Source organism: Bos taurus, chromosome 19 (assembly GCF_002263795.3).
Source record: "Bos taurus isolate L1 Dominette 01449 registration number 42190680 breed Hereford chromosome 19, ARS-UCD2.0, whole genome shotgun sequence".
NCBI classification, from domain to species: Eukaryota; Metazoa; Chordata; class Mammalia; order Artiodactyla; family Bovidae; genus Bos; species Bos taurus.
The window spans coordinates 14,587,417-14,613,481 of NC_037346.1; the positions used below are offsets into that span (position 1 = coordinate 14,587,417).

The 26,065-nt window shown below is 52.3% G+C and overlaps 1 protein-coding gene across 2 annotated transcripts; it reads left to right on the plus strand.

Moving 5' to 3' along the window:
* The first annotated feature begins 378 nt into the window (after positions 1 to 378).
* On the plus strand, positions 379 to 26,041 carry MMP28 (matrix metallopeptidase 28). Of its 2 annotated transcripts, none has more exons than XM_024980643.2 (8): positions 379 to 703; positions 11,583 to 11,662; positions 11,877 to 12,064; positions 18,333 to 18,557; positions 21,464 to 21,709; positions 23,110 to 23,259; positions 23,588 to 23,755; positions 24,941 to 26,041. In XM_024980643.2, the coding sequence occupies exons 1-8, from the start codon at positions 602 to 604 to the stop codon at positions 25,333 to 25,335; spliced, it is 1,554 nt and encodes a 517-aa protein (XP_024836411.1). In that variant the 5' UTR covers positions 379 to 601; the 3' UTR covers positions 25,336 to 26,041. The 2 variants fall into 2 exon arrangements, with proteins under 2 accessions (XP_024836411.1, XP_059734402.1); XM_059878419.1 differs by lacking the exon at positions 24,941 to 26,041 and adding an exon at positions 24,237 to 24,545.
* The last annotated feature ends 24 nt before the right edge of the window (positions 26,042 to 26,065 follow it).

Genomic DNA, 26,065 nt, shown 5'->3' on the forward strand with positions numbered 1-26,065 from the left:
CCACGGGGTCACAAAGAGTCGGACACGACTGAGCGACTGAACCGAACTGATCCCAGCCCAGGGCTCCTTCTCTCATACTCCAGGGCCTCCGTCCCCGTCGGCCCAGTTGAAACAATCGATGACCCTCGAGTAGGCCAGAATCCCTCTTCCTCGAAGTCTTAGGTAGCCACAACCGCCAGGAGAAGACGTTTCCTCCCCTGCCCTCCGCAGAGAGATCCGGATCCGCGCGGGGCGAGGCCAAGCCGCCTGCGGAAGAGGCGCCTGTTAACTCAACAGCGCGTTCCAGGCGAGCCGGGTGGGTGGAGCCTGAGTGCCGGGGTCCCGCCCCCTTCCCCCCCCGCTCCCTCGCCTCCAGGTCCTGAGCCCTCGGATCCGTGGGCAGGCACTGCAGGGCTGGACGACCTCGAAGCCGGCTCGCGACGAAGCGCTGCGGAGGAACCTCCCGGCGCTCGGAGACGGGACACAGGCGAGCCCCTGCGACCTTCCCCTCGGCGCTGGGCCGGCGCAGCGCTGGAGCGTCCGCGGGGGCCCGGGCGCGGCGGACCGACGGCCGGCGGCCCCACGCCGCGTGCCCGGTGCCTCGCGCAGGGGCGGCGGCTACATGGCCGCGCGGGTCGGCCTGCTGCTCCGCGTCCTGCCGCTGCTGCTGTGGGGCGGCCTGGACGCCCAGCGCGTAGGCCCGGAGCTGCGCCGGGAGGCGGAGGTACGCGGTGAGAGCCGGGCGGAGAGGGTCCGCGCGCTGGGGACCGGCCCTAACTTTGCAGTCAGGCCACCCAGCCGCCCCATCTGCGCTGACCGTCGGCGTGACCCTCCCTTGTCCTCCTCACCTTTCACACCTGCACGCGAAGAGCAGCATTCTCTTCCCTCCCACCCCATCCTGAGCCCGCAAGCCGGGGCTGGAACCACACGGACACGCGGATCCGCACTGGGTTCCCAGGACACGGGGAAGGGGTCAGCGATAAAATGGGATAGACAGGCAAAAACTGAGGGAGAGGGGACTCCCACACCCTAGTTTGGGGCGCAGCCACTGTCCCTCACTGCCTAGGCTGGGGAGACTTAGCAGTTCATTCATCCGACGCCCAGAGCCCTCCCGAGTCAGACGCTCCTGAGACTCCCGGATTGGTGGGGAGAGGGTACCGCTGGCTGGCCCCGAAACGGGGCAAAGCTCTGGCTCCCTGAGCTGGTGCTGCCGCTCACCAGCTGAGACAGGTGAGCGCCCAAGCTCAGAACTAGTTTCCCATCTCTAAAATGGGTAAGAGGAGCACACTCTCTTTTTTTTCTTTGCCCGGCATGTGGGATCTAAGTTCCTCAACTAAAGGTTGAACCTCAGCCCTTGACAGTGAAAGCATGGAGTCCTAACACTGGACCACGGCAGAATTCCCCAAAGTAGCATATTCTTTTTAAAAATAATAACAATAATTTTTTATTTGTTTGTTTTTGGCTGGGTCTTCTTTCCCTGGGTTTTCCTTGCTGAGCCGGGCTTTTCTCTAGTTGTCGTGTGCCGGCTTCTCCTCATTGCCTTGGCTTCTCCTGTTGCTGAGCACAGGAGCTAGAGAGCGGAGGGGTGCAGAGGGCTCCAGTAGTTGCTCGGTTCCCAGGCGCTAGAGCTCAGGCTCAGTAGTTGTGCCACAGGGGCTTTAGTTGCTCCCATGCATGAGGGATCTTCCTGGATCAGTGATGGAACCCATGTCTCCTGCCTTGGCAGGCAGATTCTTTACCCCTGAGCCGCCAGGGAAGCCCCAAGAGTAGCAAACTCTTGAGTTGTTTCTAAGGAGCTTTAAACAATGCTTCAGGACTGAACTTGAGAAAGGTGGGTGGGGAGGTGGAAGTGACCCTTAAAGATTTCCCATCTCATTTTTCCTCCCTTGGACTCAACTGCTTGGTGTGGGTGGGACAAGGGGAACTTTTTGTGAAGTGGAGGTAGAGATAAATTTGGGGCGTCTATCGTCTAGATAAAGGTGATTGTAATAATATAGACCAGTTTCATTTCTTTCTTCCCCATAGAAGCATCTCTGTATGTGTTTTTATCTCTTCCCTGGATTAGAACTGAATGAAGTCTGCTATTTTTAAGGAGTAGGGATCCAAGTTAGTTTTAAATGACTGAGCCCAGCACTCTGCCTTGAGACTCTTACTCCTCTAATAGCATCATTCCTGCCTGGAAACTGGCAGATGGAAGCTTCTCAGTATCCCTACTCCCCTCCCCTAGAAGAGGGAGAATCTCCAAACATAAGAACCCTGCAGAATGAGGAGGGCCACCTCCGAACCGCTCTGCCTTCCACCAGCCGGCTCCTATCACTGCTCTGAAATATTTGGAAATGGCCCCGCATCCACGAGGGTCCTCTCTCCAACTCCTTCATTCCCTCCCCTTCTAAGCACTGGTCTCTTGCTCTGTGCTCTCTGCTTTTGCACATTCGAGAATCACTTTATTTCTCTGACTTTAGTGTCTTACAACATCAAGTGCAGAGTCCTTCTGGCCCCAGGAGAAGGCTTCCGTGGACCAAGCCAAGTCTTGTTAAGAGTCCCACCCCACCTCCTCCCAAGTCCAGGTCCCGGGCAATCCTTGGCAGGAGAACAGAGACCGTATCACTGCCGCCCAAGCCTGTGGTGGCCCCAGATGGAGAGAATTTCATCTTGGAGTGTGCTTGGGAAACCTAATATCTAGCAGACTGAGTCTCTTTCCATCTATTTAACATAATTGAAGGGAGGAGATTTTTTTTGTTACCTCTGAGAACAAGAGATATTTTTAAAAGCATTAAGAACTCCGGAAATGTACAATAGGTGTGGTCCATATATGCATAAATATATATGCAAAGTGCGTCGTGTTGGTACGTCTGTATGTGTTTCTGTATATGATCAATTGCATGGGCTTCAGTGTCAGACAGACCTATGTACAAAAAACCTCAGGTAAATTATTTAACCTCTATTAAGCCTCGGTTTTCTTTTCTGTATAATGGGGTTAGTAATGCCTATTGCATAAGACTTTGGTGTGGTTTCATGAGATAATGTATGTGAAATGCGTTCTAGGCTCAGCACAGTGCCTAGTATGTAGAAAACAGTTTATCAAAGAAAATTGTTCTCAATGTTGTTCTTGTTGGTGTTATCTTAGAAAGTTGTGACCCCCTGGACCATAGCCTGCCGGGCTTCTGTATACTAGGCTCCTCTATCCAGGCAAGAGTGGGTTGCCGTTCCCTTCTCCAGGGGATATTCCTGACCCAGGAATCAAACCCAGATCTCCTGCCCTGCAAGCAGATTCTTTACCATCTGAGCCACCAGGGAAACAGAGCCTCAAATTAAAGTCCTGGTTTGGTGACTAGTTCTCCTAGAGCAGTAACACAGGACAAAATATGTAAGGCAACTATTTTCAACATTTGACAACAAGGCTATAATTCCTAAGAGATGGTATTGCTATAGCTACGTTACAGATTACTTCAAATTTCAGTGAAGTAAAAGAACCATTTATTGTGTTCCTAGCTACTGTGGGTTAGAATTTCAAACAAGGCCCATCAGGGCAGCTTGTCTGTGCTCTGCAGTGTCTGGAGATGGAACCATCTGAAGGCTGCTTACTCACCTGTCTGGCAGTTGCTGCTTGCTATCAGCCGGGGGCCTCAGTTCTCTCCGTGTGGGCCTATCCACGTGGTCTCTGCTTGTGGGCTAGTTTGGGCTACCTCCAGACACGGCAGTGGGGTCTCCAGGTTGAGTGTTGAGAGAGAGAGAAGAGTAAGAGAAGCAGAAGGTGTATGTCTTTGTGACCTAGACTAAGAAGTTTCGTGGCATCACTTCTTTTTTTTTAAAGACTTTATCATTTATTTTGGCTGCGCTGGGTCTTCCTTGCAGCGTGCAAGCTCTGTGTTGCAGTGTATGGGCTTCTCTAGTTGTGGTGCACTAGGGCACCCAGGCTCAGAAGTTGTGGCACACGGGCTTTGTTTCAGTATATGGGATCTTAGTTCTCTCACTGGGGACTGAACCCCAGGCCCCCTGTGTTGGGAGCCTGCGGTCTTATCCACTGGACTACCAGGGAAGTTCCCATAGCATCACTTCTGCTCTGCTCCGCTGACTGGAGCCCCAAGCCCCGGGTGGAGGGGAGGAAACTGAAATCCCGCAGTTGGTGGGAGGGGTGTTGTAGTCACATTGAAAGGAGAGCATGGGAATGGGAGGCGTTGTGATCATTTAGGGAAATACAACCATTCACAGACAGGAACCCCCACAAAGTGAGCCTCCTGATCACCCCAGCTCTCTGCAGAGGTTCAGTTCCCTGACCACAGTGCAGGGAGCCAGTTCCCAGACAAAGCCCAGCAGTCCTGCTGAGCTCATAGGCAAAGGTCAGAGTTCTGGAGATGGAAGGAGAGGCACGGCGGAAACATGCTGTGTGATCTTAAGCTTGTCGCTTCCCTTCTCCACTCTGCAGATTCCTTTTCTGTAAAACGAAGGAGTTAAATTTCTTAAGTGACTTTTAAGCTTCTCTCCAGCACTAACCTTCTTTACCTTTGGTATTCCTGTGCCTCTGCGTGTACATGTGCGCATGTTTCATATTCCTATGGCCATGTCTATCCATCTGGATGTCTCTGTGTGCATTTTTTTTTTTTAATTTGAAAATTTTTGCCTGCACCGGGTCTTCCTTGCTGCATGTGGGCTTTCTCTAGTTTAGGTGATTGGGGGCTGCTCTCTATTTGCAGTGTGAGAGCCACTCATTGTAGTGGCTTCTCTTGTTCTAGAACACAGGCTCTAGGGCATCCAGGCTTCAGTGTTTGTGGGCACAGTCTTAGTTGCCCCGCAGCAGGTGGGTTCATCCTTGGCCAGGGATGGAACCCGTGTCCGCTGCACTGGCAGGCAGATTCTTAACCACTGGACCACCAGGGAATCCCTGTGTATATTCTTGTGCCCTGCATGCATGGCTCTGTGTGTCCCCTGTGTGCACACAAAGACATAAAATCAAGGGTTTTCCGGAGTGGGCTTTGCCTGGGAGAGGTCTGACTGCTTACAAAGCTGCATTGTGAACGAGGTCATTGTTGCCCGCTTAGGAAAACCAGGGCTGCTCAAGTAGGAAGCGCCTCCATTGCTGAGTTGCCAGACGGAGAGTTAATGAATGACATCACCACCCCGGCCCCCCTCCCATTCCCAGCCAGGCCCTGTCCTGTTCTCGGGCAGCACAGACTGTCCCAAGGGATCTGTCTGTCTACCATGCATTGCTTGGACTTTCTTTAGAACAACCAGGCAGTGTGTCCAGGACCTGCCTTCCATATCTGTGTAGCTACTCCCATGCACGGGTGCAACAGGGAGCTGGGTAATTTGTCTCTCTGGGGAGACTTTAGAGCTTCTGTGGAATATCCGCCCCCAGATGCAGTATCTGTTTCTCATACCCTAGAGCCATTTGCCTGACTTCATGTGAGTCAGAAACCCAGAAGCCCGGGTGTGGAAGCCGTTCCCAAGAGCTCCGCTCTGTGACTCACAGGGTGCATAAGAGGCTCTCAAGGGTCTCAGAGGACCAAGAGTTGATGGAAAAGCAGTTGGAGTCTGAAAAAAACAAGACATCTAGTGACAGCTGGATGGTGGAAGCAGGGACACAGAAGAGAGAGACTATTGGACAACTCTCCCTAAACACAACCTTCGTTAGTGCGTTCTTTGTTTTAATATTTTTATATTTATTTGGCTGTGCCAGGTCTTAGTTGCAGCATTCGGGATCTTAATTCCTTGTCCAGGGATCGAACCCAGGCCCTGTGCACTGGGAGTGTGAAGTCTTAGCCACTGGACACCAGGGAAGTCCCCAAGTTGGGACATTATTTTATGCCTTAAACTTAACCCCACATCCAGTGAGGACCATGGCTGCTCCGTACAGTCTGGTTATTTGACATTAGAAAAAAGTACAAGATGGGATCTGGCTGGAGAGTGGGCAGCTAATGTTTTCCAACTTCCTTGAGGATGGAAAGTGAAAGAAAGCATGGGGATTACGGTAAGAGGTATCTAGGTTACACCCAGACAGAACTCTGTGAATACTGAACCAGAGACAAGGGAAAGGGGGAGTAGAGGAAGGGAGTCAGAAGAGAAGGGGAGGTCTTCACCCAAAATAAAGGAAAGGGGCCCAGCTGGTCCCACTGCCCTGAGGCCTTCAGTAGGTTCCAGAAGTCAAAGCAAAAGCACTGAATTCTGGAAGCAGATGTTTGTCTTTGTGAAGAACATACTTGAGCGCTGTAGAATCCCTGTGGCTTGTCAGATGGCCCCTTTGGATGTCATGGGAGATGTCATCCCAGCCTCTTTCTTGAAAGCCAGAGTTCCCTGCCTAAGCAGCCTCTTCCCTCTGCTCCTGCTTGCAGAGGAGACAGAAGGAATCAAGCTAGAAATGCCCCTAGTGTTACCTTTTTTAATCTGAGGGCCATCTCCAAGGGGCCAGAGCAGGCTGATCCTTCAGTTTTAAGGCATCTGAGTCACTTGTTTAAATGTGAAATAAGACTTCCTGGGATAGGTTTTCAAGAATTTGGATTCAAGTATGAGACCCTGTGGACTTCTCTGGTGGCTCAGCTGGTAAAGAATCTGCCTGCAATGCGGGAGACCTGAGTTCAGTCCCTGGGTTGGGAAGATCCCCTGGAGGAGGGCACGGCAAGCCACTCCAGTATTCTTGCCTGGAGAATCCCCAAGGACAGAGGAGCCTGGAGGGCCTATAGTCCAGGGGTTTCAAAGAGTCAGAGACGACTGAATGACTAAGCACAACACAGCATATGAGACACTGTACTCCCTTGAAACTTTTCTCATCTTTAGAATGGGAGTAACAATACCTGTCCTGCCTATGTTCTTGTAAGGTAATTGTGACGCTCAAGGAAAGTGAGATGCCCTGAAAACTTTGCAATAGGCAAGGGCTCCCTGTGCTCCTGATGACCAGAAAATATGTTTCTTCATGGGACGTGCCAAGAGAGGGTTTGGGCTTCCCAGATGGCTCTAGTGGTAAAGAACCCACCTGCTGGTGCAGGAGACATAAGAGACACAGGTTTGATCCTTGGGTTGGGAAGATCCGCTGGAGCGGGGCATGGCGACCCCCTGCAGTATTCTTGCCTGGAGAATCCCATGGACAGAGGAGCCTGGCAGTCTACAGTCTGTAAGGTCACAAACAGTCAGACATGACTCAGACACGACTGAAGCGCCTTAGCATGCAGGCCAAGACAGAATGTCAGCTATCACCCCCAGCATCTTGACTTAGCTAATAGGGCTGCAGATGTATTGGATGACAAGCAACAATCACACAGAGTCCCTATAGCAAGATTAAAATCAAGAGGAAGCATAATATGAGAAGGAGAAGATCATAGGTAAAGCAATGTGGTTTCTTCATGAGCTTGCCATTTTGCAATTTTCCAAGTTGTTTCATATTTGCTGCTGCAGTTCTTTTTTAAATTATTTCTTTCTTTGGCTGTATCGGGTCTTAGTTGCCGCACATGGGATCTTCGTTGCAGCATGCATGGTCTTTCGTTGCGGTGCACAGACTTTTCTCTAGTTGTGGTATTCGGGCTCAGTAGTTGTGGCTCACAGGCTTAGTTGCTCCGTGACATGTGGGATCTTTGTTCCCTGACCAGGGATCAAACCAGTGTTCCCTGCATTGTCAGCCAGATTCTTAACCAGTGGGCCACCAGAGAAGTCCTTGCAATTCTTTGATATGGAAGATGTCCCGGCCACTCTGTGGGCATGAGACTGCGAGCTGGTCCTTCTTCAACTCATCTACCAAAGGTCCCTTCCAGCAATAAAGTTCTGTGTCTGTAATGGGGAAAATAACATTTTTAATGATGCAACTATCATAAAACCTTCCCAAAGCTTCCTCTTACTGGATTTTCACAATGCTCCTGTGAAAAACATAAGGCAGTATTCCTAACCCCATTTTATATTTTGGGGCACAGGAAGGTTAAGTAATTCTGTCGGATAGTTCACACAGCTAATGAGTTGCAGAAGCAAGACTACAATAATAGAAGGAACTGGCGTAGATCTTAGCTGTAATCAAATCCCCTCACTTTATTTCTTTTAATATTTATTTATTTGGCTGCACTGGGTCTTCGTTGCATCATGTGGGATCTAGTTTCCTGACCAGGGATCCAACCCAGGCCCCCTGCTTTGGGAGCATGGAGTCTTAGCCACTGGACCACCAGGGAGGTCTTACAACCCCCTCGTTTTATAGAAGAGGAAACTGAGACCAGAGAGGCACAGGACTTGCTTAGGGACACACAGTTCTCCACAGCACCAAGAATAAAGTTCAAGTGCTCAGTCCAGGGCCCTTGCCTTGCCCGGCTCATGACTCAGAGCTCTGGGATTCATTTGCTACACCTCACCGCTAGTCTTGCCCTGCTCAGAAATGGCCAGAACTTCCCCTTCCTTCAGGCACTGGGTGGGCTGGGCTCTACACACCCTCCCAGGACAAGTCAGGACAGATGAAGGACTCGAACCCCTGGAATTCTGATCCCTCTCGGCTTTCTGGGTCCGGGGAGAACCATTTTCCTCTTTCTCAGACACCACAGCCACTCCCAGGGCTTTACGGAGGCGACTCCCCAGGAAAGCGGCCCCAGCCCTGAGTGAGTGGGTGAGGCAGGCTGGCACAAACTTTGAGACCTGAGAGGGTGAATCATGGAGGCACACAGCCCTCCAGCTTCCTCTTCGTGCAGCTCCAGCCCTGGGCTCCATGGGGGACATGACGGGGGGAGGACAGGGCAGAGAGAAAACCCGATGCGTGAACCGCGAGGCAGAGAGGAGCCCCGGGGCATGGCCTCCGTGAAGGGGGATGGGGTGATCTCAGGTGCAGCTCAGGGCGCCCCTGAGAGCACACAGCACAGCCCCCCAAGCCTACGTTTTCTCCGGGTGTCTCTTGGCCACGCTGTCACCTGCGTGAGTGCATGCTAAGTCGCTTCAGTTGTGTCTGACTCTTTGTGACCCCATGGACTGTAGCCCGCCAGGCTCCTCTGTCCATGAGATTCTCCAGGCAGGAATACTGGAGGGGGTTGCCATGCCTTCCTCCAGGGCATCTTTCCGAGCCAGGGATGGAAGCTGCTTCTCTTATGTCTCCTGCATTGGCAGGCGGGTTCTTTAGTGCCAGCTGGGAAGCCCCTCTGGCCCTGCTCCCCTACTCTTTCTCCCAGGCAGAGAGGGGAGTTTCTCTCAGCTTTGCAGGAGGAAAACTGAGGCAGGGCAAAAGGGGCACACAGAAGGGGGTGAGGGAGACCTGCAGGAGCAGAGAGCATCTCAGCCCTGCCTCCTCCTCACCCTGAGATGTGGGGCTCCCTCCACTTGACAGAACTTGAGGACACTCAGTATTAAGGGACCCCTGCCTGTAACTAAAATATTTTAAAATATGTGCATATTGAACACCCCTGGAGGAGGCAATGGCAACCCACTCCAGCAGTCTTGCCTGGAGAATCCCACAGACAGAGGAGCCCGGCGGGCTGCGGTCCATGGGGTTGCGAGGAGTGGGACACGACTGAAGCGACTGAGCATGCATGAATACTAAACATAGAATAACTATAATGGAGTTCTGAAATCCTGATAATCCCCATTATAACATTTCGGTGCTTTTATGGAAATATAAAGTGTCAGATTCTTAACATTTCTTTTACTCATTCTTTCGGTGTCTCTTGGCTGGTGTCCTGGATACTTGTGTGCTCTGCCTGCTGGAAATTCAGCTCTGCCTTGAAACCCACAGATTCCCAAAGAGCAGGCAGCCCAGGACTTCCCCTTTGAGAGACCCCTGAAAAAGCCTCCAGCCCCATCCTGCCCTCCACCCACCTTGCCTGCCAGAAGTACCAGGCGCTGGCAGCCCAGCCAGGAAACAGGAGACGCCGCTAGTCCACTTCCCCTCTCTCCTCCCGCTCTGTCCAAGGCTTCATAGTTCCAGAACCAGAGCCAACTCCCTGATAAGGGCTGGGTGGGTTTGGGGGGAGGAACACAGGAAGTGCCACCCTGTTGGCCTGTGACTCAGTCTCTCCCAGGTCACTCACTCAGCAAAACCACTTCTAAGGAAACATTAATTCCTCCCTGGCTTCCTGCAGAAAGCCACTCTTTCCACCCTGCCCAAGGGAGAGGGAAGAGGCATGGAAGAGAACCAGGCACCTGGCTGGAGTGAGGCAAGTCTGAGATGGAGGGCCTGATTAACAGAGGCACAACTGCCCTGTTCACAGCACTTCCTGTCTCGTAGAGGGGTTGCTTTCCACAAGTCTCTTGTTGATTTCCCCACTAAGGTCGATCAGGCAGATCAACTGTGTATTGCATGTTCACTATATACCAGATGCTAGATGGACAGTACTGTATTTAATCCTTCTGAGAATCCGGTGGGGTTATTTCTGTTCTCACACTGTGGGTGAAGAAATGGAAGCTCAGAGAGGTCCTTGGCCACCCAGCAGACTCATGGTGGGGAACAGATTCTTGATTTTAAGCCCAGCGGTTATTCTATAATGCCACACTAGTTTAAGCCATAGTCTTCCACATTAAGCCCCTAGAGCTCCTTTAATCCAAGGTGCAACCCCAAACAGTGTACTTATGCAAAGAGACTGGAGAAAGGAATGGCAACCCACTCTGGTATTCTTGCCTGGGAAATCCCATGGACAGAGGAGCCTGGCGGGCTGCAGTCCATGGGGTCACTCAGACACGATTTAGTGACTAAACCACCACCAACATGCAAAGAGAAAGAGGGAAACGGTAGTGCTGAAATACCAATAAGTTAGCACAGAAAAACAATAAAATGGACTTGGAAAGAGTTTGTCTAGAACGAGGGTTCCTTATGGAACAGGGCTGTATTGAGAAGAGGATGAAGAGGTTGCTGGAGATCGAGGTAATGAAATCCACAAAAAGGAGGTGGGATACCTGCAAAGGTTTAGGGGCTGCTTACTTAGTGTGATTTTGTTCCCAACTTGTATCTTTTCCTTGAAGCATCAGCTATGACTGGAGTTGATCTGAGTTAAGAAATACAGCAAAGATAACAAGACAGAAAATTGTTTCTGGATAGGTAACATAGCAAAGAGGGATAAAATGAAGAGTCGATGTGTCTATATAAGAATTCAGGAGCTGAGGTGGCATTTTGTTTTTAATCCATTGATGGGACTTTATTCCATGAGAAGGGCAAATAGGAAGCCCAGTGCCTCATTCACCTGAGGGGCTGGACTGGTGATAGGTATGGGCAGTGAGTCACACACTTCTCTCCACTGGCCTCCAAGAACTATATCCACAGACATCCCTGGTGGTCCAGTGGGTAAGACTCTGTGCTCCAGTGCAGGGGGCCTGGGTTTGAACCCTGGTCAGGGAACTAGATCCCACATGCTGAAACTAAGGGTTCATATGCGGCAACTAAAGATCCTGCGTGTTGCAATGGACACCCAGTGCCGCCAAATAAACAATAAATTGTTTTAATAAATTAATTGGAAAAAGAACTATATCCAGCTCATCAGTGGTGGCCAGGAACTGAGTCCAGGTTCTGACTCTGATGCCAGGATTCTTTCTCCTATAGCTGATAGATCTGGTTGGGAATAGGATGAGCCTAGACGTGAAGTCTGTGCCATGGACCCTGGGAGACTCAGGAAGGGGAAAGGATGCTACGTTGTGGGGAAAGCTGATGTTCGTCTCTCCCCTAGGCATTCCTGGAGAAGTATGGATATCTCAGTGACCAGGGCCCCAGTAGACCTTCCTCCACACAGTTCAGTAACGCCATCAGGTAAGGCAGAGGGATGTGGAGGACTTGGTGATGCAAAGCTTCGGTCACCTCTGCTTTCCTCCTAGAAGGCTGGTCTCCCACCTGTGCCCAGGAGGTCGTGCTCATGGCTCCCTCCCCTGTGTCCCACCGCCTTCTATCTCCACGGAAGCTCCCTGCCTTCCCCTGCACCAGCCAGCCTCCTGCTGTGGTCCTTTATCTCAATTCCTCCTAACAGGGAGTTCCAGTGGGTGTCCCAGCTGCCCATCAGCGGGGTGCTGGACCCCCCCACCCTGCATCAGATGACGCGGCCCCGTTGCGGGGTGGCAGATACTGACAGCCAGATGCCTTGGACCGAGAGAGTCAGCGCCCTCTTTGCTGGACGCTGGGCCAAAATGAGGCGTAAGAAACGCTTTGCAAGGCAAGGTGAGTACTGTTAAAATCTGGGTGGGTTGGAATTCCCCGGTAGCCAGAAAAGCACTTCTCAACCTCAGACCAGGCTCTGTCAATAACCTCTCTTCCTTAGGGAGGACAACTGGGACCTCTCAACCCAAAGCTCATGTTTGTGAACACAGACATTTAAACCAGAATGATGCCTACATTGATGAACTTTCATTGTGCAGTATTTTCCAGAGCAAACTGCATCAAGCCCACTTGATTCCTTCATCAATTTGCTATGTATGGCAGTTAAACCATCGCCATTTCCTTTTATATTTGACTAAAGTTGTTTTCATCCGAATCGATTCTTTTTTCATAAGAATTGTTCAACAAAGATGTGATTCATCGATCAGTTTTATGTTGGCTGTGGTACTTTTATCTTTTTTACAGAGTTATGGAAATACAATTCACATACCATACAATTTACCCACTTAAAATGAAAAATTCAGTGATTTTTAGTATATTCACAGTATTGTGCAACCATCATCACAATCTCATTTCAGAACATTCCCATCATCTCAAGAAGAAACCCCATCCCAACAAGGAAACAGTCTGTAACATCCCCCTGCCCCCCAGCTGTTGGCAACACTGATCAACCTCCTTCCTGACTCTTCGAATTTGCCTATTTTACTCATTTTCACGTCACAGTTTCTGCGATTGTACTTCTCTTTGTGTAGTTTTGGGATTTTTCTCCCCTTCTTTTTCCTCCTCCACTTTCTCCTTCTTTGTCCAAATCTAGTCTTCCAGGATCAGATGTTACAGATCTAAGATTTATGAAGAAGATATGGTTCTTGTCAATTCTTCGTCAATAACAAGTTGGACAGTGTGTAGTTTTAACATCTTGTCTGTACTAAGTCTCATTTTCTCTGATCAGTTTTTTGCAGTTTTCAAGATTTCTAACAAGATGAGGTTGCTCAGTCAGGTTCTCATCTATTATTAATTTTACTATGAGCACTTAGGGCCATTGCCTCTTTTAATTTGCATGAATGACTTTGGCTGACAATACCCATTAGGAACAGAACAGAAGGCATGCTGGTTTTTCTTTTTATTTCTTAGCTGATTTGTAAGGAAATTGTGGGCCGTTCCCCTCAGCTGTCGGAGGATGGGTGTTTCCAGGTGTTTGCCAATCCGCTGCCACTGTGTCCACATGTGCGGCCCCTCTGGGTGCCCAGTACTGCCCGAACGCATTCCTGGTAGAACAGAGGAGCGGTGGGGGGTCTGGACTCTGTGGTCAAGACGTCCTCAGAGTCAGCATGTTCTGCAAACCCCCCTGCTTCTGGACAGCAGAGGGGAAGGATGAGGCAGAATGGAGGAGCAGTGTGAGCTGGAGCAACATCCCGGGATGGATCTCGGGCTCTGAGTTTAGCTGTGTGACCTAGGCTGTGTCACTTGGCTCTGTTTCCTCACCTGAAACATCTGTGAAGGAGAGGCCCTGACTGCCAAGGGGAAGGGACTTGTTGTGAGAATACAGTGGAAAATGGGGCCCCAGACAGTCTCAATAGCGACACGCCCAGGCTAGAGCTGGTGTCCCAGAGAATTGAAGCGATGCCTCCTGGGCACTCAGGACACCTGAGCACAGGGATGCTGCCTCCAGGCAAGCATCTCATCTTCTCTTGCCCCAAGCGAGGAACTGATGGAGTCCATTTATCACTATCCAATTTGAAGCATTCTTTTTTTTTTAACTTTCTATCTTGTATTGGAGTATAGCCGATTAACAATGTTGTGATGGTTTCAGGTGAACAGAGAAGGGACTCCGCCATACATGCAAAGGGACTCAGATGTACATATACATGTATCCATTCTCCCCCAAACTCCCCTCCCACCCAGGCTGCCACATAACACTAAGCAGAGTTGCCTTTGCTATACAGTACATCCTTGTTGGTTATCCATTTTAAATACAGCAGTGTGTCCATGAAAGAAAGTGAAAGTCTCTCAGCCGTGTCCGACTCTTTGCGACCCCATGGATTAATTCTCTAGGCCAGAATACTGGAGTGGATAGCTTTTACCTTCCCAAGGGGATCTTCCCAACCCAGGGATCGAACCCAGGTCTCCCTCATTGCTGGCAGATTCTTTACCAGCTGAGCCACAAGGGAAGCCCCAGTGTATCCATGTCCATCCCAAACTCCCTATCTTCTCCCCCCATCTTTCTCCGAAGCAACCATAAGTTTGTTGTCTATGTCTGTGAGTCTCTATCTGGTTTGTAAGTTCATTTGAATCATTTCTTTTTAGATCTACATATAAGGGATGCCATACGATAGTTCCCCTTCTCTGTCTGACTCACTTCACTCAGTATGACAGTCTCTAGGTTCACCCATGTTGCTGCAAATGACATTTCATTTTTATTAATGGCTGAATAATAGTCCATCGTATATATGTACCACATCTTCTTTATCCATTCCTCTGTCGATGGACATTTAGGTTGCTTCCATGTCTTAGCTATCATAAAAAGTCCTGGAGCATTCCTTTTGAACATCAATCTGTGCTAAGGCATCTCCTTCCCCATCTCATTGCCTGACACTGTCCCCCTCTGTCCAGACAGCAGTGGCCAGACTAGACAGAGAATTTCCCTCTGGTTCACAGCAAAAACCACAGCAACTTGACTTCCTTTACCTCCTCGGTGGGAAGACGTTCCCTAGAATGGAGCTGTGAGCACGGCAGGCAATGAGCGCTTCCTATGCCTTAGGAAAGAAAATGTAATAATTAATGGGCTTCCCTGGTGGCTCAGACAGTAGAGAATCTGTCTGTAATACAAGAGACCCGGGTTGGATCCCTGGGTTGGGAAGTCACCCTGGAGAAGGAGATGGCAACCTACTCCAGTATTCTTGCCTGGAGAATTCCATGGAGAGAGGAGCCTGGTGGGCTACGGAGCCTTGATGATGTGCCAAGGATGGATCTACATGGATTAACTCATTTTATTCAATAACAACTGTATGAGATGGGTCCCCTTATCACCCTCAGTTTACAGATGGGGAAAATGAGGAACCAAGAGCTTGGGCAACTCTCCCAGGGCCACACAGTAGCCAAGCCTTCTTGTCATTGGGAGGATTAAGTGATCACCAGATGTGAAAAACCCCAGAACATGGGTAGGTGCATAAAAAATGATGTGGGTTTCTAGGCCAGTGACTTTCCATGAGGTGGATGAATGCTGTACTGATGAAGTTGGGCTCCACGGTTGCCAGATAAAACACAGGATGCCCATTTAAATTTGAATTTCAGATGAACAAGTAATTGTTTTGTTTTCACATACTTATACTAAAAAAAAAAGTATTTGCTGTTTATCCAAAGTTCACATGGATCTAGATGTTCCATATTTTCATTTTGCTGAGTCCAGCAACCTCATTCCAAGCACCCAGTCCCCTCTGTGCCTACAGGCCTGATTTTCAATGCTCCTGAAACCTCCCAGAGCTGATGCAGGTGAGGGCCCCGGGGGATGTATCTGGGGTATAAAAGGAAGGAGCGGGGATACTGGCTGAGCACCCGCCACATGCCAGGCAGCTTCGTGTTGCTTTTCCATTTGCTATTTCACTTTTACCAGGAGGTGAATCTTATCAACACCACTTTGCAAGTAAAGAAACTTAGGCTTGGAAAGATTCAAATAATGTGATATTCGAGGTTGTAAGCAGAGGCACTGGGATGCTAACCCATGTTCTCTCCATAATGTCAGTTTCCTGTTGGGAATCAGAACTTCAAGGTCCTCCCAAGCAAGGAGTCTAGCTCTCTGCCCTTCCCCATCTCTTTTTCCCTCCCTCCTTCTTTTTGGATTTTGGGGCAAAAGTGTAGGGGGTGCGATGCCAGGTGCAGCTGGTGGCCTGAGGGTCACCATGGAAACCAGCCTGCCTGGCCAGGAGTTTGGGATGGGGATCCAAAGTGGCCAGCCTGCTCAGAGGACACACACCTAGAAGAAGACGGGGGATAAAGGCTCAGGCTGCTGGCCCAGTGGCTCCTTGCTCCCCTGCCCCTCACCCAGCTCCGCTCCTCAGCACAATTGGTCATCTTCTCTCAATTCCCATTTCTGTTTGCCCTCCCTAGCCTCCCCATTTCTTGCCCAAGGAGTGAGGGGCTCCCGTCGCTGAAAAAAGGCAGGAGGAGCTGCCTCATACTTTTCTAGAAGCTTGAAGGTGGCAGGGGAGAGTATGAGAGCGGCTCATGCATAGCAGGGTAGGGAGGAGCCCAACACCAGCCTGTCCGGTGCCCAGTGAGAACTTGTCAAAGAGAAGCGTTCCTGGCATAGAGTGAAGCCTCAGGCAGCGCCTCTGGACTCCAGGCCTTCCTCTGCCCTCCTGGGCCCCCTCCCTTCCTTAGATCCTTCCCTCTTCCCTCCCTGAGGGTTGCTCACTGGCTGGGAAAGGTTGGGTGGCTGCCAGGCCCTACAGGCCCAGGAGGCAGCCTTGCCTTGCATGGAGCTTGGCTCCGGGGTGGGAGAAGGGACAGTCCCTCCCCCCGCCCCGTGGGGCGTGGAGGGGTGGAGAGGAGGGAAAGGGCGTTCAGCTCTTCTGCTCTCCAGAGAATTCAGGAGAATTTCAGCTCTTGCAGGGCCCCTGCTGTGATGCAAAGAAGCGATGTTTAGGCAAATTTGTAAGCCTTGAGTCTTAGCCAGTGTGCCTGCTTATCAGTGTCCGGGCCTGGGCTCAGGGCCAAGCTCCACTAGTCACTCATTTTTTTTTTTTTTCTTAAGAGGTTTTATCTTTATTTTTTTCTGTTTTTGTTTGTTGTCTTTTTGGCCATGCCGTGCCACATTCAGGATCTTAGTTCCCCAACCCGGAATCAAACCCGTGCCCCCTGGGTGGGGAGGGCAGAGTCTTGATTCCTGGATGAACAGGGAAGTCCCTACTCACTCATTCTGAGTCCCTTCCTCCTGGTCTCAGTCTCTGCAAAACAGAGAAGAGAGATGGATAAGGAGATGGCCAAACACCCATGACTTCACGCCTTCTACCTGGTTCAAGCAAGGACAGCCCCAGGACAAAAGGACAGGAGGTCTGCACCTTCACCTGGTCCCCCCTCCAAGGAGAGAGGGGGCTGTCCTCCAACACAGTCAGGCCTGCCCTGCCCACTCGTCACCCATGCTCCAGGAAGTCTGGTCCATTTGGGACAGGTGTGAGTGCTAAGTCGCTTCAGTTGTGTCTGACTCTTTGCGACTATAGCCCTCCAGGGCCCTCTGTCCATGGGATTCTCCAGGCAAGAGTATTGGAGTGGGTTGCTGTGCCCTCCTCCAGGGGATCTTCCCGACCTAGGGATCAAATCCTCATCTCTTGTGTCTCCTGCATTGGCAGGCAGGTTCTTTACCACTAATGGGGGACACTGAGACCCAAAAGACAACGTGAGTAAGACAACGTGATTCGATTCTCTTGCACTCCCAGGAGTCCTGCCTTTGAGCCGTGAGTCTTCCACTTGGGAGTCACAATTTCAGTCTCGGAGCTTGCAGGGCTCAGAAATAGCCCATGAAAAATTCTGGGAGCTGGACCTTCTGAGCACCCTGGTCCTGGGTGCCCGATGAGCTGCAGAGGGACTTGGTTGACTGGGGACACAAGCAAGAGGCCAGAGTCTCCGGCCTCGGGGAGGAACTGCAGTTTGGGGCAAAGGAATAGGAACTCTTCGCTGAATGGAAATGGAAAAATTTGTCTTTGTCAGTGACAAAACACACCCTTTGTTCTTATTTGTTTTCACCTCAGAGCTCTGCAGAGTCCCTGAGGAAGTGAGGGGGAGGGCCGGGGGTCAGAGAAGGACCTCAAATAAATGGGCCTTGTGGTCTCTTGTCAGCGCCAGGCCTGGGGGCACGGGAAAGGGGAGACAGCAGGAGAGTGAGAGGGGTGGGGAAGAGGAGGGGGAGAGGGGAGTCGCGGTTGTGGCCCCTATGGCCCCCATTCCTCCGCCCCCACAATAAGGAGGGGCTGGGATCTGCTACCAGCAAGAGGCACAGTCGGTTTTCAAGCTTAGTCCAGACGCTGGGGAAGATGACCCCAGACTCGAGAGTCCTTGGGGTTGGGGACCCTTCCTGAGTCGAGGCTCCACATCCCCCATCACACGGGGACCTCCCCAGGCCAAGCCACTGGACTAGGGACTGTGCAGGATAAGGGTCGCCTTGTCAATCTGAGCACAGTGTCTCCACCAATGGGAGGCTTCCTGGGGCCAAGGCTGTGTCTCCTTCACCACTTCAGGGACTTCCCGGAGGAGGGCCCATCTCCCCATCCAAAGGGCCCACGGGGCCAGCCCCAGGCCCTGCAGCAGCTGTGACTGACGCAGCCTCTCTGGGTGGCAGGCAACAAGTGGTACAAACGGCATCTCTCCTACCGCCTGCTGAACTGGCCCCAGCACCTGCCTGAGCCCGCAGTACGGGGGGCCGTGCGTGCCGCCTTCCAGCTGTGGAGCAACGTCTCGGCGCTGGAGTTCTGGGAGGCCCCAGCCACAGGCCCCGCTGACATCCGCCTCGCCTTCTTCCAAGGAGACCACAACGACGGGCTGAGCAACGCCTTCGATGGCCCAGGTGCTGACACTGAGCCTCTGTCCTACAGGGCAGGAGGGAAACCCCCAACTAGGAGAGGCAGTCTGGAGAGAAGGCAGTGGAGGGTTCGCTCTTCCTTCAGGTTTGGCCAGGCTGCAGCTCCCTCCAGAGAACCCTCAGTCTTCCCACCTGTAGAATGGGAACAGTGGTCCCTACTTTCTTAGGCGCCACATGGCTGACGGGTTGGTCACATGAGGTTCTGCATGGAAAGTGTTTTGCAGATTCTAAGGAGTATTATCTCTACTGGGAGAACCTCTTGGGGTCCTGTCCTCCATACCCTGCCTCTTGTCAGGCTGGTGCGTCTCTGGTTCCCCAGGAATGGATGTTCCCTCAGACCAAGGCTCTAAAAACACCTGGAGGCCACCACAGCTGCACCCCTACTGTCCCACCACCCACTGTACAGTCACTGATGCAGGACAAGGGATATTCTATCCTCTCCATGCCAACCGCTTCACATATTCATAGCCCAGACTCTTCTGCTTGGCCCCAAAACTAAAGGCTTACTGCTCTTTAGTTATAATGTAAACTGCCCTCATTCCAGTCTGCCCAGCACTGGCCTTCATGACCTGAATACAAGTTATCTGTGTATCTCCTCTCGGCTAGGGAGGCAAGGAGACCTCATTAGACCCCTTCGGGACTTAAGCCCTTGTGTGGCCTGGGAACTTGGGCCCCCACCTCCCCTGCACCCTCCTACTTTCCATCAAGCCCACTCTGAGCAAAACCCACTTCCAAGCCCTGCTCCTGGGACTCAGGGTAGGACTAGGAGAAATCCAGGCTTTACAAGAATCCACGTGTACCACTCACATGTGTTTGCACATAACTCCCTTCACCCACAATATCGCCATGAGACGCTGATAGCTGTACCCAGGTGGAGTCTGGTTACTAAGACAGCACTGGACTGGGAGTCAGTTCTCTGATTTGAAACTGGTGTTCATTTGAATTTATGTCTTCTCCCTTTGAAACCCGCCCATCTGTCTTCCAGGATTACAGTGAGGGTTGCACAGTAAGGGCTTACATGGCTCAGAACAACTTGAGGCATGTTCAAAATTAGAAGCAAGTATTCCTCCTATGTTGGCTTACCAGTTGGCACTAGAGGTAAAGAACCCACCTGCCAATCCAGGAGACATAAGAGACGGGTTTGATCCCTGGCCAGGAAGATTCCCTGGAGGAGAGCATGGCAACCCACTCCAGTATTCTTGCCTGGAGAATCCCGTGGACAGAGGAGCCTGGCGGGCTACAGTCCATAGGGTCACAAAGAATCACGCGCACACACACATTCCCCCTCAAGGCCGTCTCTCCATGCCCCAGGAGGCTCCTTCTAATGGCAACGTCCCAACTTTTGTTGGGAAGCCTGCTGGGAGTCCTCCCTTAACTCATTGTTGGAAGTCCCTGCTGGCCTGGGTTCCAAGAAGGCCATGTCAGAAGGACTTTCAATGGGCTTCTAAGCCAGCAGCATTGCAGTGCTGTTTGCTGACCCTTGGGGAAAGTGAATTCTGAGGGGGTAGGGCTCTAGAAACTACAAAACTGCCTCTGGACCCTGTTATAAGCTTGAGAATGACTGATCCAGCCCATCTCCCTCTGCTCATGCCTATTACAAGCAGGGAAGCAGAGACCCACAGAAGGCCCTGGCAGAGGGAAGGTAAGAATAAATGAATGCAAGTATTTTTTTTTTTGGCTGCACTCGGAGGCATGCAGACTCTTAGTTACCTGACAGGAGTCAAATCCTAACCACTGGACTGCCAGGGAATTCCCTTTTATATACTTCTTAATAAAGAAGCCTGCAAGGAGATCCAACCAGTCCATTCTGAAGGACATCAGCCCTGGGATTTCTTTGGAAGGAATGATGCTAAAGCTGAAACTCCAGTACTTTGACCGCCTCATGCGAAGAGTTGACTCATTGGAAAAGACTCTGATGCTGGGAGGGATTGGGGGCAGGAGGAAAAGGGGACGACAGAGGATGAGATGGCTGGATGGCATCACTGACTCGATGGACGTGAGTCTGAGTGAACTCCGGAGTTGGTGATGGACAGGGAGGCCTGGCCTGCTGCGATTCATGGGGTCTCAAAGAGTCAGACACAACTGAGCAACTGAACTGAACTAACACCTCCCCATAAACACACCCAGCACCCAGATGAAGAAACAACAATACCAATACCCCAGAAGTCTCATTATGCCCCCTTCTGGGGTAACCACTGATCCCTAATCCTAGATCTCTTCGAAAATAAGCAGTAGTTATTACCCACAGCAGGGTCTAAGTACTACATGTGACATACGCATGCGCCGTGTGGTGTGCTCAGTCGTGTCTGACTCTGCGACCCCATGGACTGTAGCCCTCCAGGCTCCTCTGTCCATGGGGATTCTCCAGGCAAGAATACTGGAGTGGGTTGCCGTGCCCTTCTCCAGGGGATCTTCCCCGCCCAGAAATCAACCCGTCTTTTATGTCTCCCGCATTGGCAGGCGGGTACTTTAGCACCACCTAGGAAGCCCTATGGGCTGTGCACAGATGCCTTTTTAATCTTCAGAACAGCCCCGCGAGGCTCGACTCTCTTAGTCAACATTCTCATTTCTCGAATCTAAAAGCTAAGACACAAAGGCCTTAAGCTATCTGCCCAGGTCACGGCAGCTAGGATAAGTGGTTAAAACCAGGACTGCAAGCCAGGCAGTTTGGCCCCATGCTCTTTGCACACCACGCTGCCTCCGAGGCGTCCAGACCCACAGCCTAGTCATCTGTTCGTTGCTCCACACTTCCGCCTCTGCCAGACTCAATTAGGAGGGAAATCACCCATCAGAAAAGCCGCCACACCCACGCCAACGGCGTTTGCGCGGGGTGGTGGGGGGGCGGGGGGTCGGAGGCGCGGGCTGCCCCTGACCCTCCGCGCCGCCTGCAGGAGGCGCCCTGGCGCACGCCTTCCTGCCCCGCCGTGGGGAAGCGCACTTCGACCGAGACGAGCGCTGGTCCCTGAGCCGCCGGCGCGGCCGCAACCTGTTTGTGGTGCTGGCGCACGAGATCGGCCACACTCTCGGCCTGACCCACTCGGCCGCGCCGCGCGCACTTATGGCGCCCTACTACAAGAGGCTGGGCCGCGACGCGCTGCTCAGCTGGGACGACGTGCTGGCCGTGCAGAGCCTGTATGGTGAGACCCTCCGGCGCGCACGCCCCTGCGCCCTTACCCGCCCCCTGCGCCCCACCCCCCACCCTCCCGGGACCCCCAAGGCTCGGACGCCGGCTCTTCAAATAGGATTCCCCCCTCCTAAGCGCAGGAAACTGGCTTCCCCATCACTGGTCCTTTCCGATCTGCAGCTTCAGGCTCGCCTCAAAGAAAAACCTCATCTCCCGCTCTGCTGCTTCCCTATGCCTGGTCTCTAGCATCCCGACCCATTTCTGGGCACAGCTCTCCTCTGCGTGCCAATTGTCTGTTCCTGCCCAACCCCCGGCCGCGCAGTAACTCTCATACGCCTCCACCAACACCCTCCCCCCGCGCCCCCATTATTCTTGCTCCCAGCTCCAGTGGCTCATTTCGAAACTTTCGCCTCCACGACGTTGATGCCCACTCTTCCCACCCAACTCCCGGCCCCTCGCCCCTGAGCCTGGGTCTCTGCCTGGCGGGGGACTTAGACAAGGTCTTCCCCAGAATGAACTGACCCGTGCTGTTGCCCGGCGACTTATCTGGACCCAAGGCCTGCCTCGGCCTGGGGGGCTGCGTCCCTGAGTACGTGGGGGCGGTGGACAGGGCCAGGATCCCTGGGATCAAGTCTCCGTTTCATATCAGACTAGCAGTTGCTCATGGGCAAAGCATTTCCTCTGTTAAAATCCTCAATTTTACCTTAAAAAAAAAAAAGGAGGGGGGAGTAATTTAGGCCCTGCTTACCCTCCCCCCCCCCACAGGGCTGTTTGTTTTAGTGCCTATGAACATGCTTTGTAGCCCAAGATATCTACACAAACATAATAATAGCAGCTGATATCTTATGAGTGCCTACCATGGGCCAGGCACTTAACAACACCCAAGAAGTAAGAATCTTTTTATCCACAAGTGAAGAGAATGGGGCTCAGAAAGGTTAAATAACTTGTCCAAGGTCACACAGCTAGGAAGGTGCAGACCAGGATTCAGGAACTAAGGCCAAATTCTAAGCTTGCTGGACTCTGCCTCCTTCTCACAAGTGAAGTGCAGTGATGTAATGATCACTGCCGTCATCATCACAGCCCGGGCCCCCGAACTCTGTGCTCCTGCTATCTGCATTGTCCAGGACTAAGAGGACCCTCTGCCCTTCTTAGTTCCAAGCCCTTGTTTGTTTCCCCACTCCAATTTTACCCTTTCACAGACTGTGGGGTAGGAAAGAGGACTTATGAGTTTGGTGCTATAGTTAACACCAACAACCAAGGATAACTCTTAACCCGCAGCACCCACCCCTGCTCTCCTTCCCTGCCCCTGTCAGATAATGAAATGAACCAAGGGGGAGGTCTTGAGCTCTCAACACCTCCCCCCAACCAGTGTGTGTTCTTTCCTGCTGCGCTCCTCCTCCTCCCCCTACCAAGGGAAGCCCCAGGGGGGCTCAGTGGCCATCCAGCTGCCGGGAAAGCTGTTCACTGACTTTGAGGCCTGGGACCCCCTCAGACTCCAGGGAAGGCGTCCAGAAACCCGAGGTCCTAAATATTGCCATTCTTCCTTCGATGCCGTCACTGTAGGTAAGATGGTCCCACCGGTGCCTCGCTTTCTTCTTTCCTCCGCCCAGCATCTCCAGGGGTCTCTGGAACTGAAGTACAAGGTTGGAGGGTGGCAATTATAAAATCCAGAAATCCCAAGTCACAAGCATTCCTCAGGGTAGCAAGCCCAAGCCAAGCAAAACCCTGCTCCCTCCTGCACTTTCCCTTCTGTCCCAGCTGTGTACACGGCATCCTCTCTGCTGGGTCCCTTCTCATCAGTTTGGGAAGCTGGGCTCTAGGGAAGCACCTGCCCTGGAAGGAAGGCAGGAGGCTGACGGTCATTCCTCAACTCTCTCTTGGCTCCGGGCAGACGGACAACAGCGCCTGTACGTTTTTCAAGGGAACCAGTTCTGGGAGGTGACAGCTGACGGCAACGTCTCAGAGCCCCGCCCACTGCGGGAAAGGTGGGCGGGGCTGCCCCCCCACATCGAGGCTGCCGCCGTATCATTGGAGGATGGAGACTTCTACTTCTTCAAAGGTACCAGCCCTGGGCAGAGGAGAAAATTAAGTACTAGCGGGGGAGGAATCTACCCAAGGTCAAAAGAGTGTCAAAGGAGTCTCGCTTGCAGTTTGAACCAGCGGCCCCAGAAACTCTCCCAAGAGATTCCTCTAGTGATGGATTGGGAGGCACATGTGCCAAGGTTGTCCCAAGAGAGAGGGTGAAAGCGTTTCAGAGACGAGGGAGGCAGAGGACAGCTCTGAGCTCTGCAATACAGCAGAAGAATGAATCTTCTTTAGAAACCTAGCTGTGTGAGGCTGGGCCTGTCACAACTCATTGTTGTTCAGTCGCCAAGTCATGTCCAACTGTTTGTGACCCCATGGACTGCAGTCCACAGGGCCTCCCTGTCCTACACTATCCCCCAGAGTTTGCTCAAACTCATGTCCATTGAGTCAGTGATGCCATCCAACCATCTCCTCCTCTGTCATCCCCTTCTCCTCCTGCCCTCAATATTTCCCAGCATCAGGGTCTTTTCCAGTGAGTCAGCTCCTCGCATCAGGTCGCCAAAATATTGGAGCTTCAGTTTCAGCATCAGTCCTTCCAGTGAATATTCAGGACTGATTTCCTTTAGGATGGACTGGATGGATCTCCTTGCAGTCCAAGGGACTCTCAAGAGTCTTCTCCAACACCACTCTTGGAGCTTGAATTTGTTGAATGGGGAAGAGAATCCCTCAGCCTTGTTGGGAAAGGAGGATTAAAAGGACATAATGTCTGAGGAATGTGCAGTATATGACATGAGAAAATAGAGTTTATTCATTGATTCAACCAATGCTGAGTGCCTTCTGCACACTGGGTTGGAGGTGTTGGGATACAGCAGTGATCGAAACAAAAATCCCCACCCTCACAGAACTGTTGGTAGTAATGGCATTGGAGAAAGCCCTTGGCCTTGCGGGGAAGCCATTACTCACCTGGGAGGGGCGTGCTTCCTGCCAGGGGTGGGGAGGAGCCTTCAGCGCTCCCCGCCCTCTGCTGACACCTGCTGGAAGTTGAGGCCACAGCAGTTCCTCCTCTGCGGTTTATAACTGATCCGTTTTGGTTATCATGAATACTAACCACCTGGGGCTCCAACTTGATGGGGAGTAGGGGTGTGGGGGGACAGGGGTGGGGTATAGAGCCAGAGGGCGAGAGCAACCAACTCACCCTGGCTCTTCCCACATCCCACAGGGAGTCGATGCTGGAGGTTCCGGGGCCCCAAGCCGGTGTGGGGCTCCCCACAGCTGTGCCGGGCGGGGGGCCTGCCCCGCCACCCCGATGCTGCCTTCTTCTTCCCTCCTCTGCGCCGCCTCGTCCTCTTCAAAGGCACTCGCTACTATGTGCTGGCCCGAGAAGGGCTGCAGGTGGAGCCCTACTACCCCCGAGGCCTGCGGGACTGGGGCGGTGTCCCCGAGGAGGTCAGTGGCGCCCTGCCCAGGCCGGACGGCTCCATCATCTTCTTCAGAGACGACCGCTACTGGCGCCTCGACCAGGCCAAACTCCAGACAACCACCTCGGGCCGCTGGGCCACAGAGCTGCCCTGGATGGGCTGCTGGCATGCCAACTCGGGGGGCGCCCTGTTCTAAAGACGCCTCCCACCTCTTAGCGAGCGCCTTCATGGCCAATGTGTGTCCCCTGCCCCAAGGGCAGACAAACCTCTGAGCCTCCCCGCAGAAGCCCAGGCAAGAAAGGTAGTCTGCATTTGTTCCCTGGAGGATGTGTTTGTGCTGTCAAGACATTGCATTCGGGATCTCATTTCCCAACCAGGCCTCAAACCCCTTTCCCCCTGCAGGGGAAGCGCGGAGTCTTAACCACTGGACCACCAGGGAAGTCCCGAGACATTGACCATTGTGGGATCAACTCAACGAGAAGCTAAAAAGGGTCCCAGACCCCATGGCCCTTTCCCCAGGGACTCATTCCTCCCCAGGCCTTGGGGATTTTGTCTCTGCCCCAAAGGTGCAGTTCCTGTCCCCGAGGCCACAGCACTGGACAACCAGGAAGGCTGCCAAACTCAGCAGAGAAGTTGGGACACTTTCCCAGACTGTTCCTTCCCCTCAGGACCTCCTGACTTGGTCCCTAGAGAACTATGTCTTATTTAATCAGAGGCCCTGCCTGCAGGAAGCTTGCTTGTATGGTTTGGGTACCAGAGTCTCAAACCTCAGGAGAGTCAGGACCCAGAACAAGGAGACCAATGCAGACCTGCTGGGCCCTGTTTTTTTTTGGGGGGGGGGTTGTTGGAATAAAGAGGTGCTCCCAGCGAGTGAGCAGGGGAGCAGCTTCCTTGGACCAGTGTCCAGTGAGAGCAGGTGGTCATGG